The 21,121-nt window shown below is 37.3% G+C and overlaps 2 protein-coding genes across 2 annotated transcripts; one reads left to right on the top strand and one right to left on the bottom strand.

Moving 5' to 3' along the window:
- Positions 1–14,912: 14,912 nt before the first annotated feature.
- On the top strand, positions 14,913–17,586 carry LOC133304695 (uncharacterized). Its single transcript, XM_061504753.1, has 5 exons — positions 14,913–15,270; positions 15,488–15,646; positions 16,675–16,756; positions 16,893–17,037; positions 17,233–17,586. The coding sequence occupies exons 1-5, from the start codon at positions 14,944–14,946 to the stop codon at positions 17,246–17,248; spliced, it is 729 nt and encodes a 242-aa protein (XP_061360737.1). The 5' UTR covers positions 14,913–14,943; the 3' UTR covers positions 17,249–17,586.
- Positions 17,587–18,310: 724 nt separating this feature from the next.
- On the bottom strand, positions 18,311–20,725 carry LOC133304683 (universal stress protein A-like protein). Its single transcript, XM_061504741.1, has 4 exons — positions 20,605–20,725; positions 19,614–19,717; positions 19,418–19,536; positions 18,311–18,407 (listed from the first exon to the last, which is right to left on the bottom strand). Exons 1-4 carry the CDS (start codon positions 20,723–20,725, stop codon positions 18,311–18,313), a joined length of 441 nt encoding a protein of 146 aa, XP_061360725.1.
- Positions 20,726–21,121: the final 396 nt, after the last annotated feature.

The following is a 21,121-nucleotide window of genomic DNA, read 5'->3' as shown; positions in this document are numbered from 1 at the left end:
ATGTTACAATGCTCTCAGCTTTGCCATAATTTATGTAGCTCCGATACGACACGTAATATATGACACGACACTTCGACACGTTAGTTGGGACATGTTTTAATATTAAATAATATTTTTAATTTATATAGTGTATATTTCATTTAATATTTAATAATTTAACAAAAAAATGAAACTAAATTAATAATATCCATGAACACGTTATAAAGATGGAAGCTTTAATAAAAAAATAAGAACTGAGATGAGAGAGATATAATATCAGATAGAGTGTTCAAATCATATTAGAGAGAGATCAGAGACAAGGAGATACAACAAGAGCGTGATAGGCTATGAAGCACCGACACTTCAAAATTCTTATGTGTCGTGTTCGCCATTTCCCGACACTCCGACACCCCCCGACACTTCAACACGTGTTATAAAAATTCAAAATAAATTTCAAAGATTGCGTTGCGTTGAGTTTTTAGTTCCAACTGTTAGATTCATTGGATTACGATTATCATTTGATTGAGTTTAATATAAACATTTGGGATATCTTATATTTCTTTGCAAAATTAATGAATATTATAAATTTAGTTTTATTTTTTTGTTAAATTATTGAATATTAAATATAATATACACTACATAAATAAAAAATATTATTTAATATCAAAACGTGTCCAAACGTGTCGAAATTTAACATTTTTTAGAATTAACGTGTCGGAGTATCGTGTCACGTGTCGGTATCGGTGCTACATAGGTGATAGGAATTGACAATAGTGATGCTGAGATGATCTCTTATCTACTTAAGGGGAAAAAAAGGCAAAAAAATAAAATTGATATGATCAGGTGGAAGCTTTATTAATATATTTTAATTTTAAAAGATAATAATTTTTTAAGAAAAAAATTAAAAAAAATTACGAAAATGCCATTTGACCGTGTCGGACACGGTCAAATTCGCGTGTCGGAATGGTCAACGTGTCGGAAAAAGTTGACTGCGTGTCCGACATCGTGTCGGAGCGTGTCGCCGTGTCGGAGCGTGTCGGACACGACTCTTCCTGTTTTTTTAGAAGTGTCTGTGCTTCCTTAATCCCGTGTTTATGCTTTATGAGTATCTTATCTAAACGTGAACCGATCATTGCTACCTTTTTTTGTTGATAATCGATTATTGCTGAATTTAATTTCGGTTACGATGTCTTTCTTGAGATTATATTTTGAATCGTTGATGTTTTTCTGATAAATATACATTACAAGCGTTTCCTTCCTTTCCACGAGTACCATTTGATTTAGTCATAAACACAGAAAAGTAATTATCACATAAAAAAACTACTATTTTTATTGTTAGCGTTTAGATTTAAATTTCTGCATACGATCTGATTCTAATTTCTTGCTTTTAGTTCTTGAATGTTGCTTGTAGTTATACAAATGCTTTTATTGTTGAAGACACAAGTAGAGACCATTCCATCATCTGTCCTTTAATTTTTCTTTTTATATTGCTCAAGTTGGAATGAGATAAAATGAAATTGTTTTCTAATATGTTGTACAAAAAAATATTTCTGCAGTTAATGCAGATAAGTTATCTGCATTTACTTCTAAAATGGTATTGTTTTGAGATTAAAAGATTAAAAAATTATAATTATAAAGACTATAATAATCCTAAAATAAATAAAATTACAAAAATACTATAATTTCTGTCCCAAAACAACATCATGTTAAATTTATTGCATGTGAACTAACTAAAAAGCGAACCCTATGGTATAATAGATCTCACATGTCATCGGCTCTTATATTATCAAAACAGATGTTTAAGGGTGTCAATTCGAGCGAACCTAGTCCATTCGTTCTTGGCTGCTAAATTTGGGTCATTGCATAGCTGATTGGCCATAATTAAAGTTAAAACAATATTAACTTTAAAAAAAATATTTAACTAACCCATATCAAGAAATTTACATTAATTTGTATTAAAAGATTAATTTGTATTGAAAAGAAGTTTTTGTATATTGATATTGAATAAATTACATGAGTGAGTATTTATACAAGAAAGAATCGCTAAGAATGACTAAGCGATGACTAATCAATCCTATCACAATCCTAATCACAATCAATTCTAATCAATCACAATTAATCCTAATCAATCATAATCAATCCTAATCAATCATAATCAATCCTAATTAATAGGAAATAAAAACGGAAACATGTTTGAATTCTAATTTTCTACACTCCCCCTCAAGTTGGGAGGTAAATATTGATCATTCCCAACTTGCCAATCAAGTCTTCGAATGCTGGACGGTGTAGGCCCTTGGTAAGGACATCTGCCGTTTGCTCTTTGGTTGGAACATATATCAAATGCACACTTCCATCATCTAATTTTTCTTTGATGAAGTGACGATCAACTTCCACGTGCTTTGTTCGATCATGATGCACAGGATTTTGAGCAATGCTAACAGCTGCCTTGTTGTCACAATATAGTTTTATTGGTAGGGAATATGAAATCTTCAACTCTTGAAGAAGTCTTCTTAACCAGATTCCTTCACAAACTCCATGAGCTAAAGCTCGAAATTCTGCTTCAGCACTACTTCTTGCAACCACTGTTTGCTTTTTGCTTCTCCAAGTAACAAGATTTCCCCACACATAGGTGCAATAGCCTGAGGTAGATCTTCTGTCTACTGATGAGCCTGCCCAATCTGCATCAGTGTAGATTTCAATTGTCCTTTTATACCCCTTTTTAAAGAATAATCCTCTTCCTGGAGTATTCTTGAGGTATCTAAGCACCCTATAGACTGCACTAAGATGCTTCTCCTTGGGTGAGTGCATGAATTGACTAATCATACTCACCGCAAAGGCAATGTCAGGACGCGTATGAGATAAGTAGATTAGTTTACCAACCAATCGTTGATATTGTTCTTTATCCACCTCATTCCCATCTTCAATACCTAACTTGGTATTAGGTTCCACAGGTGTCTCAGCAGGTTTACACCCTAACATTCCTGTTTCCAACAAAAGATCTAGAACATATTTCTTTTGTGTTAGAGTGATGCCTGTTTTGCTCCTAGCAACTTCCATACCAAGGAAATATTTGAGAGTGCCAAGGTCTTTGAGTTCAAATTGAGCTGCTAGAAATTTCTTCAAGGTGTTCAATTCCTCAATATCATCACCTGTAAGAATTATATCATCTACATATACAATAAGAATAGCAATTTTACCATCCTTAGAGTGTTTGTGGAAGAGAGTATGATCAGTCTGTGCTTGAATGAAGCCTCTTCTTTTGACTGCTTGTGTGAATTTGTCGAACCATTCTCTGGGAGACTGTTTCAATCCATATAGAGACTTTTTTAGTTTACACACTGATTCATTTCCCCTTTCAAAACCAGGTGGAGGATCCATATAGACTTCTTCATGTAAGTCACCATTTAGGAATGCATTCTTCACATCTAACTGTTGCAGAGGCCAATCTAGATTGGCAGCAAGAGATAAGAGAACTCGGATGGTATTGACTTTAGCAACCGGAGCAAAAGTCTCATGATAATCTATCCCATGAGTCTGAGTGAAACCCTTTGCAACCAATCTTGCCTTGTATCTGTTGATGCTATTATCTGCATTGAATTTTATTGTAAACACCCATTTGCATCCTACTGCCTTTTTTCCTTTGGGTAGGGTCACTATCTCCCAAGTTCCATTTCTTTCTAAAGCATTCATTTCTTCAAAGACAGCATCCCTCCATTTTTTATCATTGAGAGCCTCATGTATATTTCTCGGTATCTTTGTACTATCCAACATAGTATTGAAAGCACGAAACCCTGGGGACAACTTTCCATATGAAATATGATTAGAAATAGGATGAGTAGTACAAGATCGAGTACCTTTTCTGAGAGCAATGGGCAAGTGTAGATCATTTTCACCATGACACTCAAGTATTGGGGTGCTGGAACTAGAACATGGTTCAGAATCCTGGCAGTGTAGAGGCTCTGGGTTATTCACACTTTGAGGAGGCTTTCGCCTGCTATAAACTTGTCCCCATGTTGAGGAGACTCCTGATGGTGAGGATTCTGTAGCTCCCCCTGTTTCCAAAAGTAGAGGTAATACTGTGGCATTAATAGGTTCCCATGACTGATCTTCATCTACTCCTATAGACTCCCCCTGAAGAGAAGTCGAGGGGAAGAAAGGGTCATTCTCAGAAAAAGTGACATCCATAGAGACAAAGACCTTACGAAGAGAGGATGAATAACACTTATAGCCACGTTGAGTAGGAGAATAACCAATAAAGACACACTGGAGAGACTTAGGATCAAGCTTAGACCGTTGATGGGAGGGAATATGGACAAATACAACACAACCAAATAACTTGAGAGGTAAGGAGGAGACACATCGGAAGGAAGGGAAGATACGAACAAGACTAGAAAGAGGAGACTGAAATTTCAGAATGCGAGATGGCATTCGATTTATCAGATACGAGGCAGTGAGAACTGCCTCTCCCCAAAGATATTTAGGAACACTCGTGGTAAACATAAGAGCCCGAGCAACTTCAAGGAGATGTCGGTTTTTTCTTTCCGCAACTCCGTTTTGTTGGGGTGTGTCAGGACACGAGCTTTGGTGAAGGATGCCATGTTGGGAAAGATATTCTCCAAGAATAGAGTTAAAATACTCTTTGCCATTATCTGTACGAAGAATTTGTATAGCAACTTGGAATTGGGTTTGAACATGGCATGAAATTTTTTAAACACGGATGCAGCATCGGACTTATCCTTTAGAAGATACACCCAACAAACTCGAGAATGGTCATCAATGAAGGTAATGAACCATCGAGTACCTGAAATATTTTTAACACGGGCTGGACCCCATATGTCGCTATGAATTAAGGAAAATGGGGAAGAGTCATGGTGAACTTTAGAAGGATAATGAGCACGAGTATGCTTGGCAAGTTGACAAATATCACAAGAAAACAAACTTGGACTTTTATTAATAAATAAGTTTGGCAACAACTTCTGAAGATAAATAAAATTTGGATGGCCTAGCCTACGATGCCACAGCATAACATCATTACATGAATCAAAAGGAAACATAGAGTTTTTTTCTACGAAAACAGCTTCATGAGTCACATCCTCCTCAAAGTAGTAAAGTCCACCATCCTCTCTAGCACTGCCAATCATCCTCTCCGAGTCCTGTTCCTGAAAAACACAACCATGTGGAAAGAATTTAGCAAAGCAATGCAACTCAGAGGTGAGCTTGCTAATGGAAATGAGATTACAAGTCAGAGAAGGAACATAAAGAACTGATGTCAAAGTAATCAGCTCAGAAAGTTTAATGGTTCCGTGTCCCGCAATCTGGGAAAAACTGCCATCGGCGATCTTGACCCGAGAAGGTTCAGAATATGGAGTGTATGAACAAAACAAGCCAAGATTACCTGTCATATGATCAGAGGCTCCAGAATCAAGGATCCAATGATTTTGACTATCAACATGGAAAGTTGTACCTTGCTGGACCACATGACTAGTGGCCTTAGGAGGTTGCTCGTGGTAATAAAAAGAGTGTTTTGAGGAAGCCATGAATAAAAAGAGAAGGGTTGACCGTTGATGAAAAATCAAGTTTTGTAAACTTTTGATCTGACCTCTGGAACAGGAAGGGGAGAAGTCGGCGAGAAGGTCTGTGCAAGTCGCGACGGAAAAAAAAACGTCTGGAAGGCGGCGCGTGGTGGCGCGTGCAGCGGCTGACGGCGATGGGTCCAGCGACGGTCGACTCGTCGGATCCTTCTGAGTCGAATGGTCACCTCACTTTTTTGATCGGAGGTCAGTAAACTAGGTTTCTGTGTTGGACAGATTCAAGGCGGTGTTTAGGAGGTGTTTGACGGTGATGGAAGTGTTTGGATGGTTATTTCAGATTTGAATTAGGGTAGGAACGAACCCGCTCTGATACCATATTGAAAAGAAGTTTTTGTATATTGATATTGAATAAATTACATGAGTGAGTATTTATACAAGAAAGAATCGCTAAGAATGACTAAGCGATGACTAATCAATCCTATCACAATCCTAATCACAATCAATTCTAATCAATCACAATTAATCCTAATCAATCATAATCAATCCTAATCAATCATAATCAATCCTAATTAATAGGAAATAAAAACGGAAACATGTTTGAATTCTAATTTTCTACAATTTGTATAATCCAATAGGTGCAGACGTGCAGTTCACTTGACAACAAAAAAGCACCAATACTATTTTTTTAGAAAAATAAATATTGGACACTGACACAAAGTGACACATACGTTTTGACGTGCAGTTAACATTTTGGAACATATTCACTTTTTTGATGTGGTAAAAAAATTTCATTTTTTTATAAAATTAAAATAATTCAAAAATAAATTTTTTTTTAAAGACCATAACAATGGAGGAATAATAATAGGGAGATCTTGCCTTGAATGGAGATCTATATATCTCCTCCCTTGTTATGTTCCTTAAGTTCTTCCTCAAAATGTATTTCGTCATCGTCGTTGTTGTTGTTCCTAAAACTTTCTCCATTGTAGATTGGCTTGAATATGCAGTGAAGTCAAAGACAGAGAGAAAATGGTGTGTTTGCTTTCTCTCTCTTACAGTACATTCAAAACAAAAGGAGAAGAAAAGAATTCTTACATTTCATGAAATCTGATACAAAGAGTGCAGAAAACACGATACAACAGATGAAAACAACAAGGAAAGGCAAAATAACTTTTACTAACCTAACTAACTCAGAACATTAACTATGGTTAAAAAAATAAAAGACTAACTCACTGATGAAATTAACTAACCAAAGATCTCAAATAAACTTAACATTTCTTAGTTATTACTCTCTTGTTTTCTTTTTGTAGCCATTTAGAATTTTTTTTCGGATTAGCATAATCCTTCTTTCATGCTTTTTTTTTTATATATAAAATAGGGATAAGAATATAAAGCAAATTTAATATATTTGTATAAATAAATAATAATGATTTTTTTTTCTAGTAACATGTTAAAAAGAAAAAAAATGTAATAATTGTTTGATTAAGAAAGGCTATATGTGCTAAATGTAAATTATATAATTAAAAATATTATTTAATATCAAAATGTATCCTAAATGTTCAAATATAATATTTTTTAGAATTAATGTATTGATGTGTTGTGTCCCTTGTCAGTATCGGTGCAACATAGGTTGACAACATAGCTTGAGTAGATGGGGAGAGAACCTGTGTTTGATTACCACTAAATACATCTTTGAGGAGGGGCAATGAGCTTTAATTGTGACTAGCCCCCGATTTGGGATTAGTCCTGTAACATCCCAAGGGCTGGCAAGGGCAGAGAGTGATCGCCGGTGCAAAAAGAGGCACGAACAATGCCAAATCTTACACTCTGGGGTACATGAATGAATCGAATTAACACCCGAAAGGGAGGGATTCGAGATACTGTGATGGTATGAGATTGTACAACTGGAGATAGCTTATAAGAATTAATTAATGCTACTTATACAAACAAGATGCATCTATTTTTCAGTAGCCCAGAATGAAAGAACTCTATAGTTAATTGACAATACAACACCTCACATATTTAAAATGTATATTAGTAATTAAATTATAGGTTAGATGGTGTGTTTAGTGAAAACCCTGAGTTTTAGACCAAAATACACACGAAGGGTGAAACGGTAAATTAACAAATATATAACCTGATATGTGAAACGGTAAATTAGACCTTATTTGAGGAAAATATTATTGGAAATGGATTCAGAACAAAATTTGGAGTGGATAGACAGGTTTCTGGAAAATTGATGAATAGTGATTTTTATCGAATAAAATACTACAGTATAAATTCCATCGGGTAAACCAGAAACGAGACTACTAATCTAGCATTTGGATATAAGTTGAAAGAGATATTTAGAGTTAATAAAAATGATTAGTGAAATTATTCGGTGAGTTTTGATGATTTTTGGGAAAATGTGCCGATGGTGCACAACTAAGGGTAAAATCATAATTTTTCCGAATTACCGGGAAACTCTGAATTCATCTATTAAAGTGTAATTATGGGACTTTGGTGATTAAATGGATTATACAGGAATTGATTGGTGATTACTGGGTTAAATGAATGGTTTAAGTGACTTTTCGTCCTTTTGTGCTTATGTGGCGATTCAAGTGAACCAACATAGATGTTTCTCTCTCCTCCCTCCCCAAATTAGCGCACAACAGCCCCCCTAGCTGCAAAAAAATGTGGAGACACCATTTTTTGTGGTTTTGAAAAACTTGAAAACCACTTTGAGTTAGAGACACTTTTAGGAAAAACTTGAAACACCAAACTTGTTCCCCTTGACATTGTGATCAACTTCCATGTCTTGAACTCCTCTTGAAAACCATTGTAGAGTGAGTTCTTCATCCATTAAAGTAACGAAAATTTGAGAAGATTGGAGCCATTGGAAGCTTGGTTGCTTGATTGGTTGCTTGGAAGACATTCATTGGAGACTTAGGAGGTGATTTGTGGTAAGTATTCCCAATCTAATTGAGTTTTATTGGTGATTTGAGAATGAGTATTTAATTTGATTATGTGTGAGTTGATTGAGGTTGTTGGAGGCATGTAATGGTAGTGTTTATTTGAAATTTAGTGCTTACAATGATAAATAATGAAGATTGAACCAATAAAACTTATTGTGATATAGTTTAGTAACTTAGACAAATTTTGATGGATGAACTAGGATTATTTGCAAAGCAGGTTATTGAGGAATTGTGTAAATGAATTGGGGATGGTTTGAATAATTGAGAATGAGGTTGAATGAAGGTTTAATGCATGTGAATTGAGTGAAAAATCTTTTGGCCCCTTGATGGGTACCTCATGACCTTGTAGGCTAAATGTGGATGAATTGTTGTGTTGTTTTGTTTGTGACTTGTTGGATAATTAATTGATAATCATGTGTATGTGATCATTGTAGGTTATTTTCCTCATACCCAATCATAGTGGATTGACTCTTGGAGCTTCTTGGATTGCATTTGGTCCTTGACCATAAAGATTTTGGCATTTTTGTGTGAAAGTGAAAGTTTGGAGCTAACTTGTGGTTGAAGCTATCTAGCTTGGAAGCTTCAAAAAGGTAAATCCCTTGTTCCTAGGGTTAATCCTCGTGTGTACTCCACCACGCCCATTGGGGTAGTGGTTGGAAATTTGTGAACTGTAATGGTGTGTAATATAATATGCATTGTGACATGTTGTTTGGTATATGTTTTGATATACCTATATCTCTTACCAGTAGATAGATTTGTGGGAACTTCCACTGGATAGGTCTCCGTAGGGAGTTCCAGTTAGTATAATGCCATAGTGCTATCTTCATTTTGGAAGCAGTACTAGAATTGTCTCAGGAGTTATACGATGGGTTTCTTGAATTATATCTCAGGGATTTGTTCTTGGATTCAGGCCCAATGTTAATTGATTGATGTATGCTCTATTATATGTATATTATTACTTTTTTGCATTTGCGTGAGTCATTGGGTGGAGTGACCCTCCAGAATAATTGGTTTACTTAGATTGTCAAATATCACCCTGCGTTATGGGGCTTACATTTCAGGTACCATTAGTGCAACTGGAGAGGCATTGGGCAAGAGGCCCACCTAGGACTTCATTGGTGGATTTGGAGTTGCACTTGCATTTTAGGATGTTGGAGTAGTTTAATTATTTCTTATATGTATTCTTGGCTTAGTGCATGAACATTCGTCTTGCATGTAGGGTATTACCATACTTGGTTGTTCCCGCCTTTGTAACTAGGTCATGTAGTTTTCATTTTGGTTATGGATGATATTATGTTGTAAGTAGCAATGATTTGTAATTGTTGAATTCATTAGTGGTTGTAAATATAATTGCATCATTTGAAGACCTTGTATAATTAAATATTGATGTCTGTGATGGAAGGGCAATAAGCATATTCTAAGTAATGATGTGATTTTATTATGGTAAATGCATGAAAATGAAATAATGTGAATGAAATGGATAGTAGCTTGTAATACAAATAATTATGGATAATACCTTAGATACTAAGTAATGATCTTAATTGTTGTACATTGGGGGTTGTAAGAGCACCAAGGTTTGTTGAGCCTTTGTGTGCCACCCTTTGGTTAATTAGGTACCTTTTTAAGAAATTGGAACACACTTGTATAAGTGGGATTAGTTAATAAAACAAAGGAGATGCCATTGAAATTTTTAAGGAATTGGTCAGATTTTTACCTAATTTTGGGAGACCATATCTCCCTCCACAAATGTCCAATTGGGACTTGACATACTTCATCTTAAAGCTTAGGATATCAATTATATTGTTCTAAAATTTAGTGTCATTTCGAGTGGTATAACATCTTGTGTTCCAAAATGAGTGGAGACTGCCCAAAACTGGTGTTCTGGACCAGCTCTTGGGTTGGTACCTTTAAAATTCATTATCTCCCTCATTTCTTATCCAAATTAAGCTTATACCTATCAAATTCAAGATCTAGGTGTCCTCTACAACATATAAAAATTTAAGAGCAAATTGACTTGTAGATTGTTGGAAATTGTAAAAATAGTGAGGGATGTTGGGTGCTTTGTTTTGGGAACACTGGCCAAAATGTCACTGTTCACTAAGTTTTTTACCCAAATGCCACGCAAACAATGTTATTTCCCAATATGCCACGTGGGCAAGTTCGCTGGGCACTATAGCGAACTTGGTTTGCTGACGTGTCACGTTTCTAGTGGACACCAAGTGCCAAGTTTGCTACTTGGGGTAGCGAACTTGGTTGGAATGTATACTTTTTTATGTATTGCAACCAAGTTCGCTACCCCATGTAGCGAACTCGGTGTCCAATATAAACGTGACACGTTAGCAAACTGAGTTCGCTACAGTACCCAGCGAACTTGCCCACGTGGCATATTGGGAAATAACACTGTTCGTGTGATATTTGGGTAAAAAACTTGGTGAACAGTGGCATTTTGGTTACTGTTCTTTTGTTTTGAGTCTGTTGACATTTTTGCTTGTCCGACTTCAAACGGTTATATCCGGAGCTAGAGAAATCCAATTGAGGTGTGTGATACCTAGTTCGAAAGCTAGAAGAGTCTAGTTTAACATACTAAAAAATAATAATTTTTTGATGTGTAGATCACGCCTAGTTCTGAGTAAACCGAGACATACTCTGGTTTGGAAGATGTGTCATTGAGTATTTCTGCTTTATTGGTTTATGGGAACCACTTAGCAACCTTAGATAGGTGTTGTATGATAGTTAAGTGTTGGTATTTGTACTTCCGCATTAGTTTTGAATTACAATCACAATTTGTAAATTGTTTAAATACAGATGTTTTCATAAGTGCAAGAATAATTGTAAATGGTTTTAAAAGAATTTTTTTTGTATTTTTAAATGAACTGTTGTGATTGTAACTGTAATACCTGGCCGCTTCAAGAATCAACGATTATCCCCACATACTAACACGAGACTTTTCAGTGTGCTTTTTCCTCACTCGCACACTTCCCGGGAAAACCTCCCAGGAGGTCACCCATCCCAGAATTGCTCCAAGTCAAGCACGCTTAACTGTGGAGTTCTTCCGTTCCGGGCTATCGAAAAGAAGATGCATATTGTTAGTATAGGTAGTACCAATTAATTCTTATAAGCTATTCCCAACTGTACCGTTCCATACCAGCACAATCTCTGGAATCCCTCTCTTTCGGGGGGTGATTCGATTCATTCATGCATGTAACCCCCCGCTGGAAGCCTGTCAGGAGTCGTTCCTTATCCATGCCTCCTCCAGCTCCCCATCGGGTTCCGGCCTTGGGATCTGAGTTTCATCCCTCATGTCCAACTCCACCATGTTTACCGGTGTTGTTCCCTTCTTCTTGGAGTTATCCTGCTTACTACTGGGATTCACCCCGGGTGGTGTCTGAAGGTTGCTGCCTATTGCTCTGACCGACTTGAAATAACAGTCTCGAGATTTCTTTTGATCTCCATGAATGGTGATGACCGTGTTCTGCTTACCAATCATCTTGAGCTTCTGATGCTTGGTGGAGACCAACATATCCCAATCATGGATAGTTGGCCTTCCCAGAATTACATTATACTCCGACAGGAAGTCAGCTACTATGAATCTTATCCTTTCCGACTTGTAAGCCTCCCTCGTTCCCAAAGTAAGCCTCAAGTCAATATATCCTTTAGGGATAGTATCACGGCCATTGAACGCTATCAACGCCGTGTTGCAAGGTTTCAAATCTTCCACATCCAGGTTCATTTTCTGGAATGCCTGCCACAGAATTATGTCGGCACAGATACCGTTGTCGACGAACATTTTCTTGACTTTACAATTGACCAGTGTGCCTGTGATAACTAACCTGTCAACGTGCCCCGGCATGACATCCTCAAGCTCTTCCTTTTTAAAAAACAGTCGCGGTGTTCAGCTTCTTTAAACTTAGGCCGCTCTCGTATCGAAAGCACCTCCCTCAAGTCTTTCTTCTGGCATTCATGGTATCGCCTCTCCCGCTAAAACCTCCGCTAATAACGTTGCATTCAAACTCGGGTTCTATGAATTCATCCTTTTCTTTGGCCGACTTCTTACCTCGGCTCTCATCCCTGAACTTCTTATCCCGGGGCAGGCTCGATGGTCGTCCTCCTTTCCTCTTCTTGTTATTCTTCCATCCTTGAGTCCTTATTAGATACTGACGCAACTTTCCTTCTCTGATATATTTTTCAATTGCGTCCCTGAGATCCCAGCATTCATTAGTGGTGTGACCATGGCCATCATGGAACGCACAATATCGGGATTGGTCAAGACTGGCTTGATTTAGTAATGGCCGTGGTCTATCCACTTTATTCATTTCACTGGATGCTACCTCCCTCCAGATTTGGGACCTGGATGAATTTAGGGGTGCATATATATCAAATCTTACTTTAGCTGGAACTTTTTCTTCTGGCCTTTTACCACGGAACTCGTTTTGACGTCGGTTTCCAAGCTTCTCTACCTGGCCGAGGTGTTGCCTTGGGTCGGCATTTTCAATCTCCATTTGTTCGAGCTCCAGATATTTTTTGGACCGTGCAGTGAACTCAACTAGAGTTCGGACTGGATCTTTGTACACGGATCGTGCCAGCCTAGAGGACCCATGTAATCCAGCAATCACCAAATGCAAATGAACTTTCTCAGATAACCCGGGAACTTGTAAGGCGACCAATTTGAAGCGGTCCAAATATTTCGGCAAGGTTTCGCCAGGCTGTTGCTTGATTTTTCCTAGTGCAAATTCGGACTTTGGTTGTTTTTTGCTCGTAGCAAAATTCAGCAAGAATCTGCCTCCAAACTCTTCAAACGATCTGATGGATCCCGCTGGAAGAGATGAGAATCATGACTGAGCCGTTCCTGTCAGCGTGGTTGCAAATAACCGGGTTATCAACGGCTCTTCAATCTCCTTAATGTACATAGTCGTGTCAAAGGCATCCAAATGCACTTGGGGATCCTGCGTCCTATCATACTTCGGGATTTCAGACAAGTTGAGGTTCTCCGGATACGGTGCATCCACGAAGGGGCTATCATTGTATTGCCCCCTATGGTATTTCCTCCTATAAACCCCGGACACATCGTTCGGGTTGGGGTTCCGGGATGGACGTCTCCAATCTGTAGGCCCTGGGGGTTCTCTCCCAGCCTTTCCGGCTGCCCTAGTGGGTTTCTCCCACCTTCGGGCCCTCGATTGTGATTCATGATGAGTGTGCTTCTTTGAGGTCGGTTTTCGACTTCTCCAGTTGTTCTCGCCTGAGTTCGGGTTCCATCGGGGTTCACCGGGGTGCTGATGATCCGTAGGTCATTCATGACCCGCGTTCTGGGTTCGGGTTCACGGCTCGACCTATACGAGCTTCCAGCTATCGCATTTGTCTAGCACCTGCCTCCCTTTCAAGCCCGTGCCTTCGCTCTATTTCCTCCATCCTCCGAAGTACCGCCGCGACAGCCAGATCTGTTACTCGAGAATCACCCACTGTCTCAATTGGTGCCTGTTCAGCCTCTACCCTTTGTTCCTCCATTGGTTGCAGACCTTGTACATACGGGGCGTCCTGATTTATGGCCGGGTTCGATGCTAACTCGGAGTGCACATCGCTAACGTGCACTGCATCTGGATCTATCTGCCGATGATCCAAAGGATTCTCCATAATTGGAGAGATGGGCTTGATCCTGAAATTCAATCTTGATGGTTGTCGCTATCCACTTCTTGTGTTTCTCGCCATTACGGCTTTCGATCACGTAGTAATGGAAAAAAGTTCCCACAGACGGCGCCAATGTTCTGCCTGAGACAGATATGTCCGACCGAAGGTCGGGTGTTTGATATTGGATCTAGGACTTTCTCTCTAGATACCTATGAACTAGGTAATCTTGGGGACAACTGATCACTACACTCTATATGATGACTTTAGCCAGAAGGGGTGTGTATGTGTGCACTGTCGTGTCTTAATGAAATAGGGTGAGAGAGATCAGTCATACCTGTGGTCCTTGGTCCCTATTTATAGAGATTACCTCGGGGTTGATTTGGTTTGGGCTTCTCGCTATCGTGGGCCTTCCTCTGGTCCATAACAACAACTTACCCAAATCTTTTACCAAAACTATTTTAAGCTTTAGATACGGTCAAATTATAAATTGTAATCCGGGTCAGATTACAATTTTAACCCGGTCAAATTATAACTAATTATATAATTATACATAATAAGTATAATTTGTTAAAATTTAGCCCGAGTCGATATCACACCCAGATAACACATGGCTTCGCCTGAGAGTTATAAGTTATTTAAAATAAAAAATAAATTAATCAAAACGCTTAGTTCAATTTCCAATTTTGTTTATTCAATTTTTTCAGCTTAAACCGGTTGGTTCAGTTGTGAAGCCCAACCGGAAAGGCTAGATCCCGGTTGGACCAGACCCGGTCCAAAGTCCAAACAACACTAGCTCCTCTCTGTGTGCCACTGTGCCCAACAAGCTCTTCTCCTACTCTCCCCCACACAAGATTAAGAAAATGGAGGAGCAACTCGAACTGAACCCTAACTCGGTACACGGACTCAGTGAGTCAGAAAAGGACGACGCACCGGTTCTGAGTTCTCATGCTCTCGCCGCCCTCAAAGAATTCCTCGCCGAGCAGAAGGGCCACTCCGTCGCCGATTCCCACGCCGGAAACGCCGCGGATACCGATGTTGCTCTTGTATCCGAGGATTGGAGGTTAAGCCAGTTCTGGTACAGCGCAGAAACCGCAAAGACCGTTGCTGAAGAGGTTCTCACTCTCTGCAATGGCGTAAATTCTCGCGTTGCCTGCATCGCTTGCCCTACTCTCTATGCTTATCTCAAGGTAATTCCTCATTCCTAATTCGATTTCTGCTACTGAAATTGGAGTTTTATTTATTTATTTATGTTTAACTCTTGTTTCATTGTTAGCAATAATTTTGTTTTGGTAACGTTGTTAGCAATAATTAATTGTATAATAAAGTGGTTTGATTATTTTGATATGCTTCTATTTGTTTTTGTTTTCTTAGTTACATTTTTTTTTTCATTTCTTCAATTTTCAGAAAATGGATCCTAATGTTTCTGTGCAAATTCTTGAGTATGACAATCGTTTTGAGCAATACGGAAGTGATTACACATTTTATGACTACAATCACCCTGAGGAGTTACCATCAGAATTGAAGCATTCATGCAAAGTTGTGATTGCAGATCCTCCTTACTTGGTAAGAATTTATTAATCAAATCTTACTTGCTGTGAATTGGTGCCATCTACACTTCCATTTCGGTTAATTGTTACACTTCATAGAAAACTTTAAATGGTTTGGTGGGTGGAGGATTAATTGATTCTCATGTGTTTTGTTGTGAAAATTGATTTTTTGGTGCAAGTTGCAAAGAGTTTGAAATGTATAACTTGATTCAGTTAAAGCTCAGATGCTATCATGTGTGCAGATTTAAAAGGGGCATATCTTTATTTTAGGAGTGTACAAATAAATTTCAAAAGCATAGATTCCAGGTCTTCTAAGATTTATTATGACAAATCTATTGTGTTGGACTTCTCTTAAGTTTAATTGCTTCCTCCCTCGTGTTTTTTTCACTTTGTCTAATTAAAAGTAGCGGCAGTACTGTGATATGAAGATGATATTGTAAGGCTTGTACGTTTGAGTGTAATCACTAATCAATATGATTATCATGTATTGGGCAAAGCAAAGGCTGTGCTATATTTTATATATCCTCGTCTATATCTCTTTTCCTTGAGTTGAGCTGTATATGTCATGGATACTTAGGCTTCCAGTATGTCAATGGAAGCTATATTTAAAAATTGTTTCTTGTCTCCTCACAGCTTCTGGCTTAGAGACACCTGTTTGCTCTTGTAGTGTATTTCTGTATCACTCACGATATTGATAATTATTTGTTACTAGAAGAGGTACCCACGAAGCGAGTGTTAAAGAAAAATCCAGTTTTATATAAGGCATGACAAACCTGTTTCCTCCCTTTTTAATCTAAAGTAAACTAGTTCTAAACTGTAACGTGTAAAAACTATAATTTAAAAGAAACGTTCCTTAAAGATAGGAGTGAGTGTAATTGGCGAGCTTCTCTAATTTAATTTGTAATGGCAATTTTGTTCTTTTTTTGGGGAAGACAAAAAGGACACCGAGTGGGGGACCTATCTACAACACTATGATAGTATAGATTATTTTCAATTTGAAAGACAAGGTTGATGATCTTACTAAGCTAATTGGTTTGGTAATAGAGCAAAGAGTGCTTGGAGAAAGTTGCTGAAACAATTTCCTTGCTCATGCAACCTGGAGAGTCATTTTTGCTTCTACTCACAGGTAACGATGGACTTATCCTGCTTTGTTTAGTATCATTGCACTGAAAATGATAATTTACAGAATGTTCATTATGAGATACTCAGTTTAAAGAATTACTAAAGGGTATTCTAAATTGTTGTATTACAATTACTTTTAGGTGAAGTGCAGAAAGAAAGAGCAGCTGAGATCCTGGGCTTGCATCCTTGTGGTTTTAGGCCTCAGCACTCCAGCAAACTTGGAAATGAGTTTAGGCTGTTCACAAACTATGACCCTGGAACGAGACTAGGAGGGTGGGAAAAAAGGTACTTTTCCTTTGGTTGCCTTTGATGTCTCTAATTTTTTATCTGTAAAAAGTTGAATACTTTTCGCCAAATAGCAATTCCAACTCGTATATGTTGTGGAATGTGTATAGCGACGGAGGTGTATTGAATAAAGTTGTGGTCGGCTCTAGATTTTCCAATATGAAAATGATAGTTGGAACCTGGTTTATGATGTAGGTGTCTGAAGCTGTAGTGTTGGATTTGATGTCGGGTGATTGGACGATCTTGTCTGCCACTATGAGGATATGGAAGCTAATCTGCTTGACTAACTGATTAAATACGAACATTTTTGTGTCATGAATTTTAGCTTCTAGGAAAACGAGCGTAATTTGACTTTGCTGGTCAGTTGTCCCAATTCCCTTTGAGAAATAGTTGTAAAAGATTGTTAGGAGATGAGTTTCATTGGTCCAGTCAAAATTTCTCTTTTTTTATATTTGGAAGTTGAGGTAAATCTTGGACCTAACCAAATCCAAGATTCTGAATGAAAACATCTATTGCTAAGGGAAATTTCAATATGGGATCTAACGTTTGGTCAACCCAAGTGCTTTTCTTCAACATGATCATCTCAATTTGCAAAAAATTATTACCATTTCGTCAATGTTCTTAATTGACTATAGTTCACAAGAAGGACAAGATCACCGGTGCTAGCAATGTAGAAAAATAAACGGAATTCATGCAAAATCATAAAGGAATGGTAGAACAGATACAGTTAAATGGATGCTTTTTTCTTCTGCATAAGTGATGCACTGTTTAAGAAATATTCATATCTACAGATAGGGATAAATTGATTAACAGTTTGTCAATGTTCTTGATTTGCTTTGATTTGAAAGAAAGGCAAAAATCACCGATGCAGTTTTCTTCCACACCTGTATGAAGTTAGGCATGCTCATTATTTTAAGCGACACTTAATTCGGTTCTAATCCTTTATGGCAAAATGATGATGAGACATATACAATTTTAATAGCACAAAGATTTATGAAAAATAATGCAATAAGAAAAACCAAAATAAAGGACTTTCTCCCTTTCAAGAAACTTGTAGGCCCTGAAACTACACGGTCTTTCTCCATATTCAAGCTAATGATCAGATTGCAGAATCTTAATCTGGCTTATTATACAGTACGCATAATGCATGTAGGGTATATATATATATATATATATATATATATATATATATATATATATATATATATATATATAAAGTGTTTAAATACTAACGCATTCATCTGATGCGCTTACACACCATGAGAAACTTTCCTTAGTGCTCCTTGCTATCCTCCATAGGTGGTTTCACGATAAGAACGGGAGTTTTTGCGTTTTTAACACAATAGTCACTTACACTTCCTACAAATAATCTGCAAGCCAGACATCAAAACAATAAGCATACACTAATCACTGCAAAAGATATACTATTGCAACTTGTAAACAAACGAAGGTTTTTATTTTTATTTTTTTTTATATTATTTCTTATCACATCTCCTCACGTTAAGAGGATTTTTTTATGGTTTGAAACATTGAAGTTAAATATTTTTGTTAAACTCACAAGGGGGCAAAAATTGAACTCTAAACCACTTGGACCATAGAAATTTTGATCCAACGTCAATAACATCTTTATCCCAAATCATAGAAATTTTGATATTATATAAAAAACTAATTCAACCGAAAATTAAATTTTAGCTGTAAGACATCTATTTTTTTATATTGTATCTAGACACCACATCATAAATCCTATTCATATAATCTTCACTTAATTCATTCATTATCTGGACCTTCCCATGTAAAGAGTATAATCCAACCAATAGAAGGCCCAATAGACCCAAAAAGAATCCTAACTCCCATACCAATCAATGGCATGAGAACAAGCACTTGCATGTTGCAAACTTCTACAAGGGTTTAGCCTGACAATAAGCATCTCGCCCGGAGATTAGCCTGAGAAGATGATTACTCTCCACCAATAAAAATGAGCACCGCCATATTAAGACCGTCATATTAAGACGACATAAGTAAGACACTCGTCTACTATAAATACAGAGGCATAATAATCTTTTCATCAATACTTAACATCTTGAATTGTTATTAATTTGAGCGTCAGAGTGCCTTGGAGGTACCCCTGGTCTCCTCTAAAGCACCAGTGCATCTCGTAAACTGTCCCCCAAGTAGCATTCAATAGTAGCACAGGTTTAACCGTGAGTGATCCAGTCAAATAATTATTGGACTAATATTGGACTAATCAATTCGTAACCAACCCTTAACTTCACCATTCACACTTGAATTCTGATAACATTACTTGGAATTTTGAAATTTTGAAGTTCTATCTTAGCATAAGATGCTCTAGCTTTAGAATTGTGGAAGTGGAAGACAGTACCTTGAAAGAGTGCCAAGACCACGGCTACCCATAACTAGGAGATCGACCTGATTTTCCTCTGCAGCTTGACAAATCATTTCTCTTGGCTCTCCAGTGAGAAAGATAGTTTCTGCTTTCACCTGCATATGTTACTATTATTGCAGTAAAAACTGAAAACATATAAAGTTTTTATATAAAAGGCATATATGAGAATTACATGCTTTTCTTTGCACATCTGCATTGCCCGAGAGAATGTGGCAGCAGATCTTTCTTCCTGGTTTTTCCTTACGTGATTCTCTGCCGCTGAAGAGGCATAAATTGCTGTTCATAGTAGCCAACAATTTGTTTGAACCACATTTTGCCAAGAAAGTTTTACGCTCTCATGAACATAAGCACGTTGAAAAATGTAAAATGATATGTGGAAACATGTATATATTCATAGCGGAGCTAGAAATTTTTTGTAGGAGGGTAAAATATTTTTGTAAGAGCATAAAATTACAACTTACATTCTTTTTAGGGAAAAATATTTTCCTTTTATAGAAAATATAATTGTGTCATTTTAAAAGGAAAAAATACAATTTAATATTTTTTTATTTTAAATTTAAATTTTAAAAAAATCATCCACTCTCTCTTTCATGATTTTCATTTTTTTTTTTTCATTTTTTATGGCTTTTTTATTTTTTAATGGCTTTCTCTCGTTTAAAATCAGATAATTCTATATCTTATAGAGTATATACCATTTTTGGTCCTCAGCAAATTTTACGATGTCCGTTTTAGTTCCTAACGAATAAAAAGGTCCATCGTGGTCCCTAAAAAATTCAAAATGGACTCATTTTAGTCCTTTTAGGAACTAATAGGGATCTTTTTTGAATTTGTGAGATACCACAATTTCAACTAAATGGGTCCATTTTGAATTTCCTAGGGATCACGATGGGCATTTTTTATTTGCTAAAGACTAAAACGGACATCGTGAAATTTGCTGAGGACCAAAAGAGATATTCACTTTATCTTTTAAAAGGAAAAACACTGACTTTTTTTTTATGATTACAACTATCTACACAACCAAATAAATAGAAATAATGTTCATAACTAATTTTTTTTATAAAATTTGAGGGAAGTTATATCGAATTATATGAAAATAAAAATCAGGAATAATAATGTTGAGGGCATACAAATATTTAGATAATAGGGTGAGGATTAGAACAAACCAGTTCCTCCGGGACCAACAGGGTATCCATACTCAACTAATCTGGGCTGCACATTAACCAGAAACACCATGCCTACATTCTCAAGGTTTGGTTCTGGTATGGCAGTCCCCACAGAAGCCATCGTGGTAAAGAGGTGATCGAGGACCCACTTCAGAGCATAGAAACTCCCCTCACTGTCGTCAATTGCCACCATCACCTTCATCTTCATTTTCTTCCTGCACCCACCCGCACTTACTTGATAAGTCACCACCACCGTTAACAACAATGACATTCATTTCCATCATTTACGACTCCTGCTTTTCTTCTCTCTATTCTGTCATCAACACGCGTGCGCGTGCATGCAACCGATTGTCGTAATTACCATTTTGACCCTAATAATCTTTGTCTTGTTCATGATTTTTGCGACATTTCGTGTGAAAACGTTTGAGACCTGGCAGCCAGAGGGGGTGCGCAAGTGTTTGAAAGAGTGAATACGTGTAACCTTGCATGCAGATTTTACCAATATTTCATGCCAAAA

This window comes from Gastrolobium bilobum, unplaced genomic scaffold, assembly GCF_033153095.1.
Source record: "Gastrolobium bilobum isolate Gb01-03AN ecotype WA unplaced genomic scaffold, APGP_CSIRO_Gbil_v1 utg9112, whole genome shotgun sequence".
NCBI classification, from domain to species: domain Eukaryota; kingdom Viridiplantae; phylum Streptophyta; class Magnoliopsida; order Fabales; family Fabaceae; genus Gastrolobium; species Gastrolobium bilobum.
Note: the sequence above shows the minus strand (reverse complement) of the source record. Positions and strands in the feature narration are given on the sequence as shown.

Coding starts and splice junctions, on each gene's coding strand:
- LOC133304683 (XM_061504741.1), bottom strand. CDS start 20,725: ATGGCTTCTGTGGGGACTGCCATACCAGAACCAAACCTTGAGAATGTA. Junction 19,537..19,613: donor AGATGTGCAAAGAAAAGCAT/GTAATTCTCATA, acceptor TAACATATGCAG/GTGAAAGCAGAAACTATCTT. Junction 18,408..19,417: donor GGTCTTGGCACTCTTTCAAG/GTACTGTCTTCC, acceptor TCTGGCTTGCAG/ATTATTTGTAGGAAGTGTAA.
- LOC133304695 (XM_061504753.1), top strand. CDS start 14,944: ATGGAGGAGCAACTCGAACTGAACCCTAACTCGGTACACGGACTCAGT. Junction 15,647..16,674: donor TTGCAGATCCTCCTTACTTG/GTAAGAATTTAT, acceptor GTTTGGTAATAG/AGCAAAGAGTGCTTGGAGAA. Junction 16,757..16,892: donor ATTTTTGCTTCTACTCACAG/GTAACGATGGAC, acceptor AATTACTTTTAG/GTGAAGTGCAGAAAGAAAGA.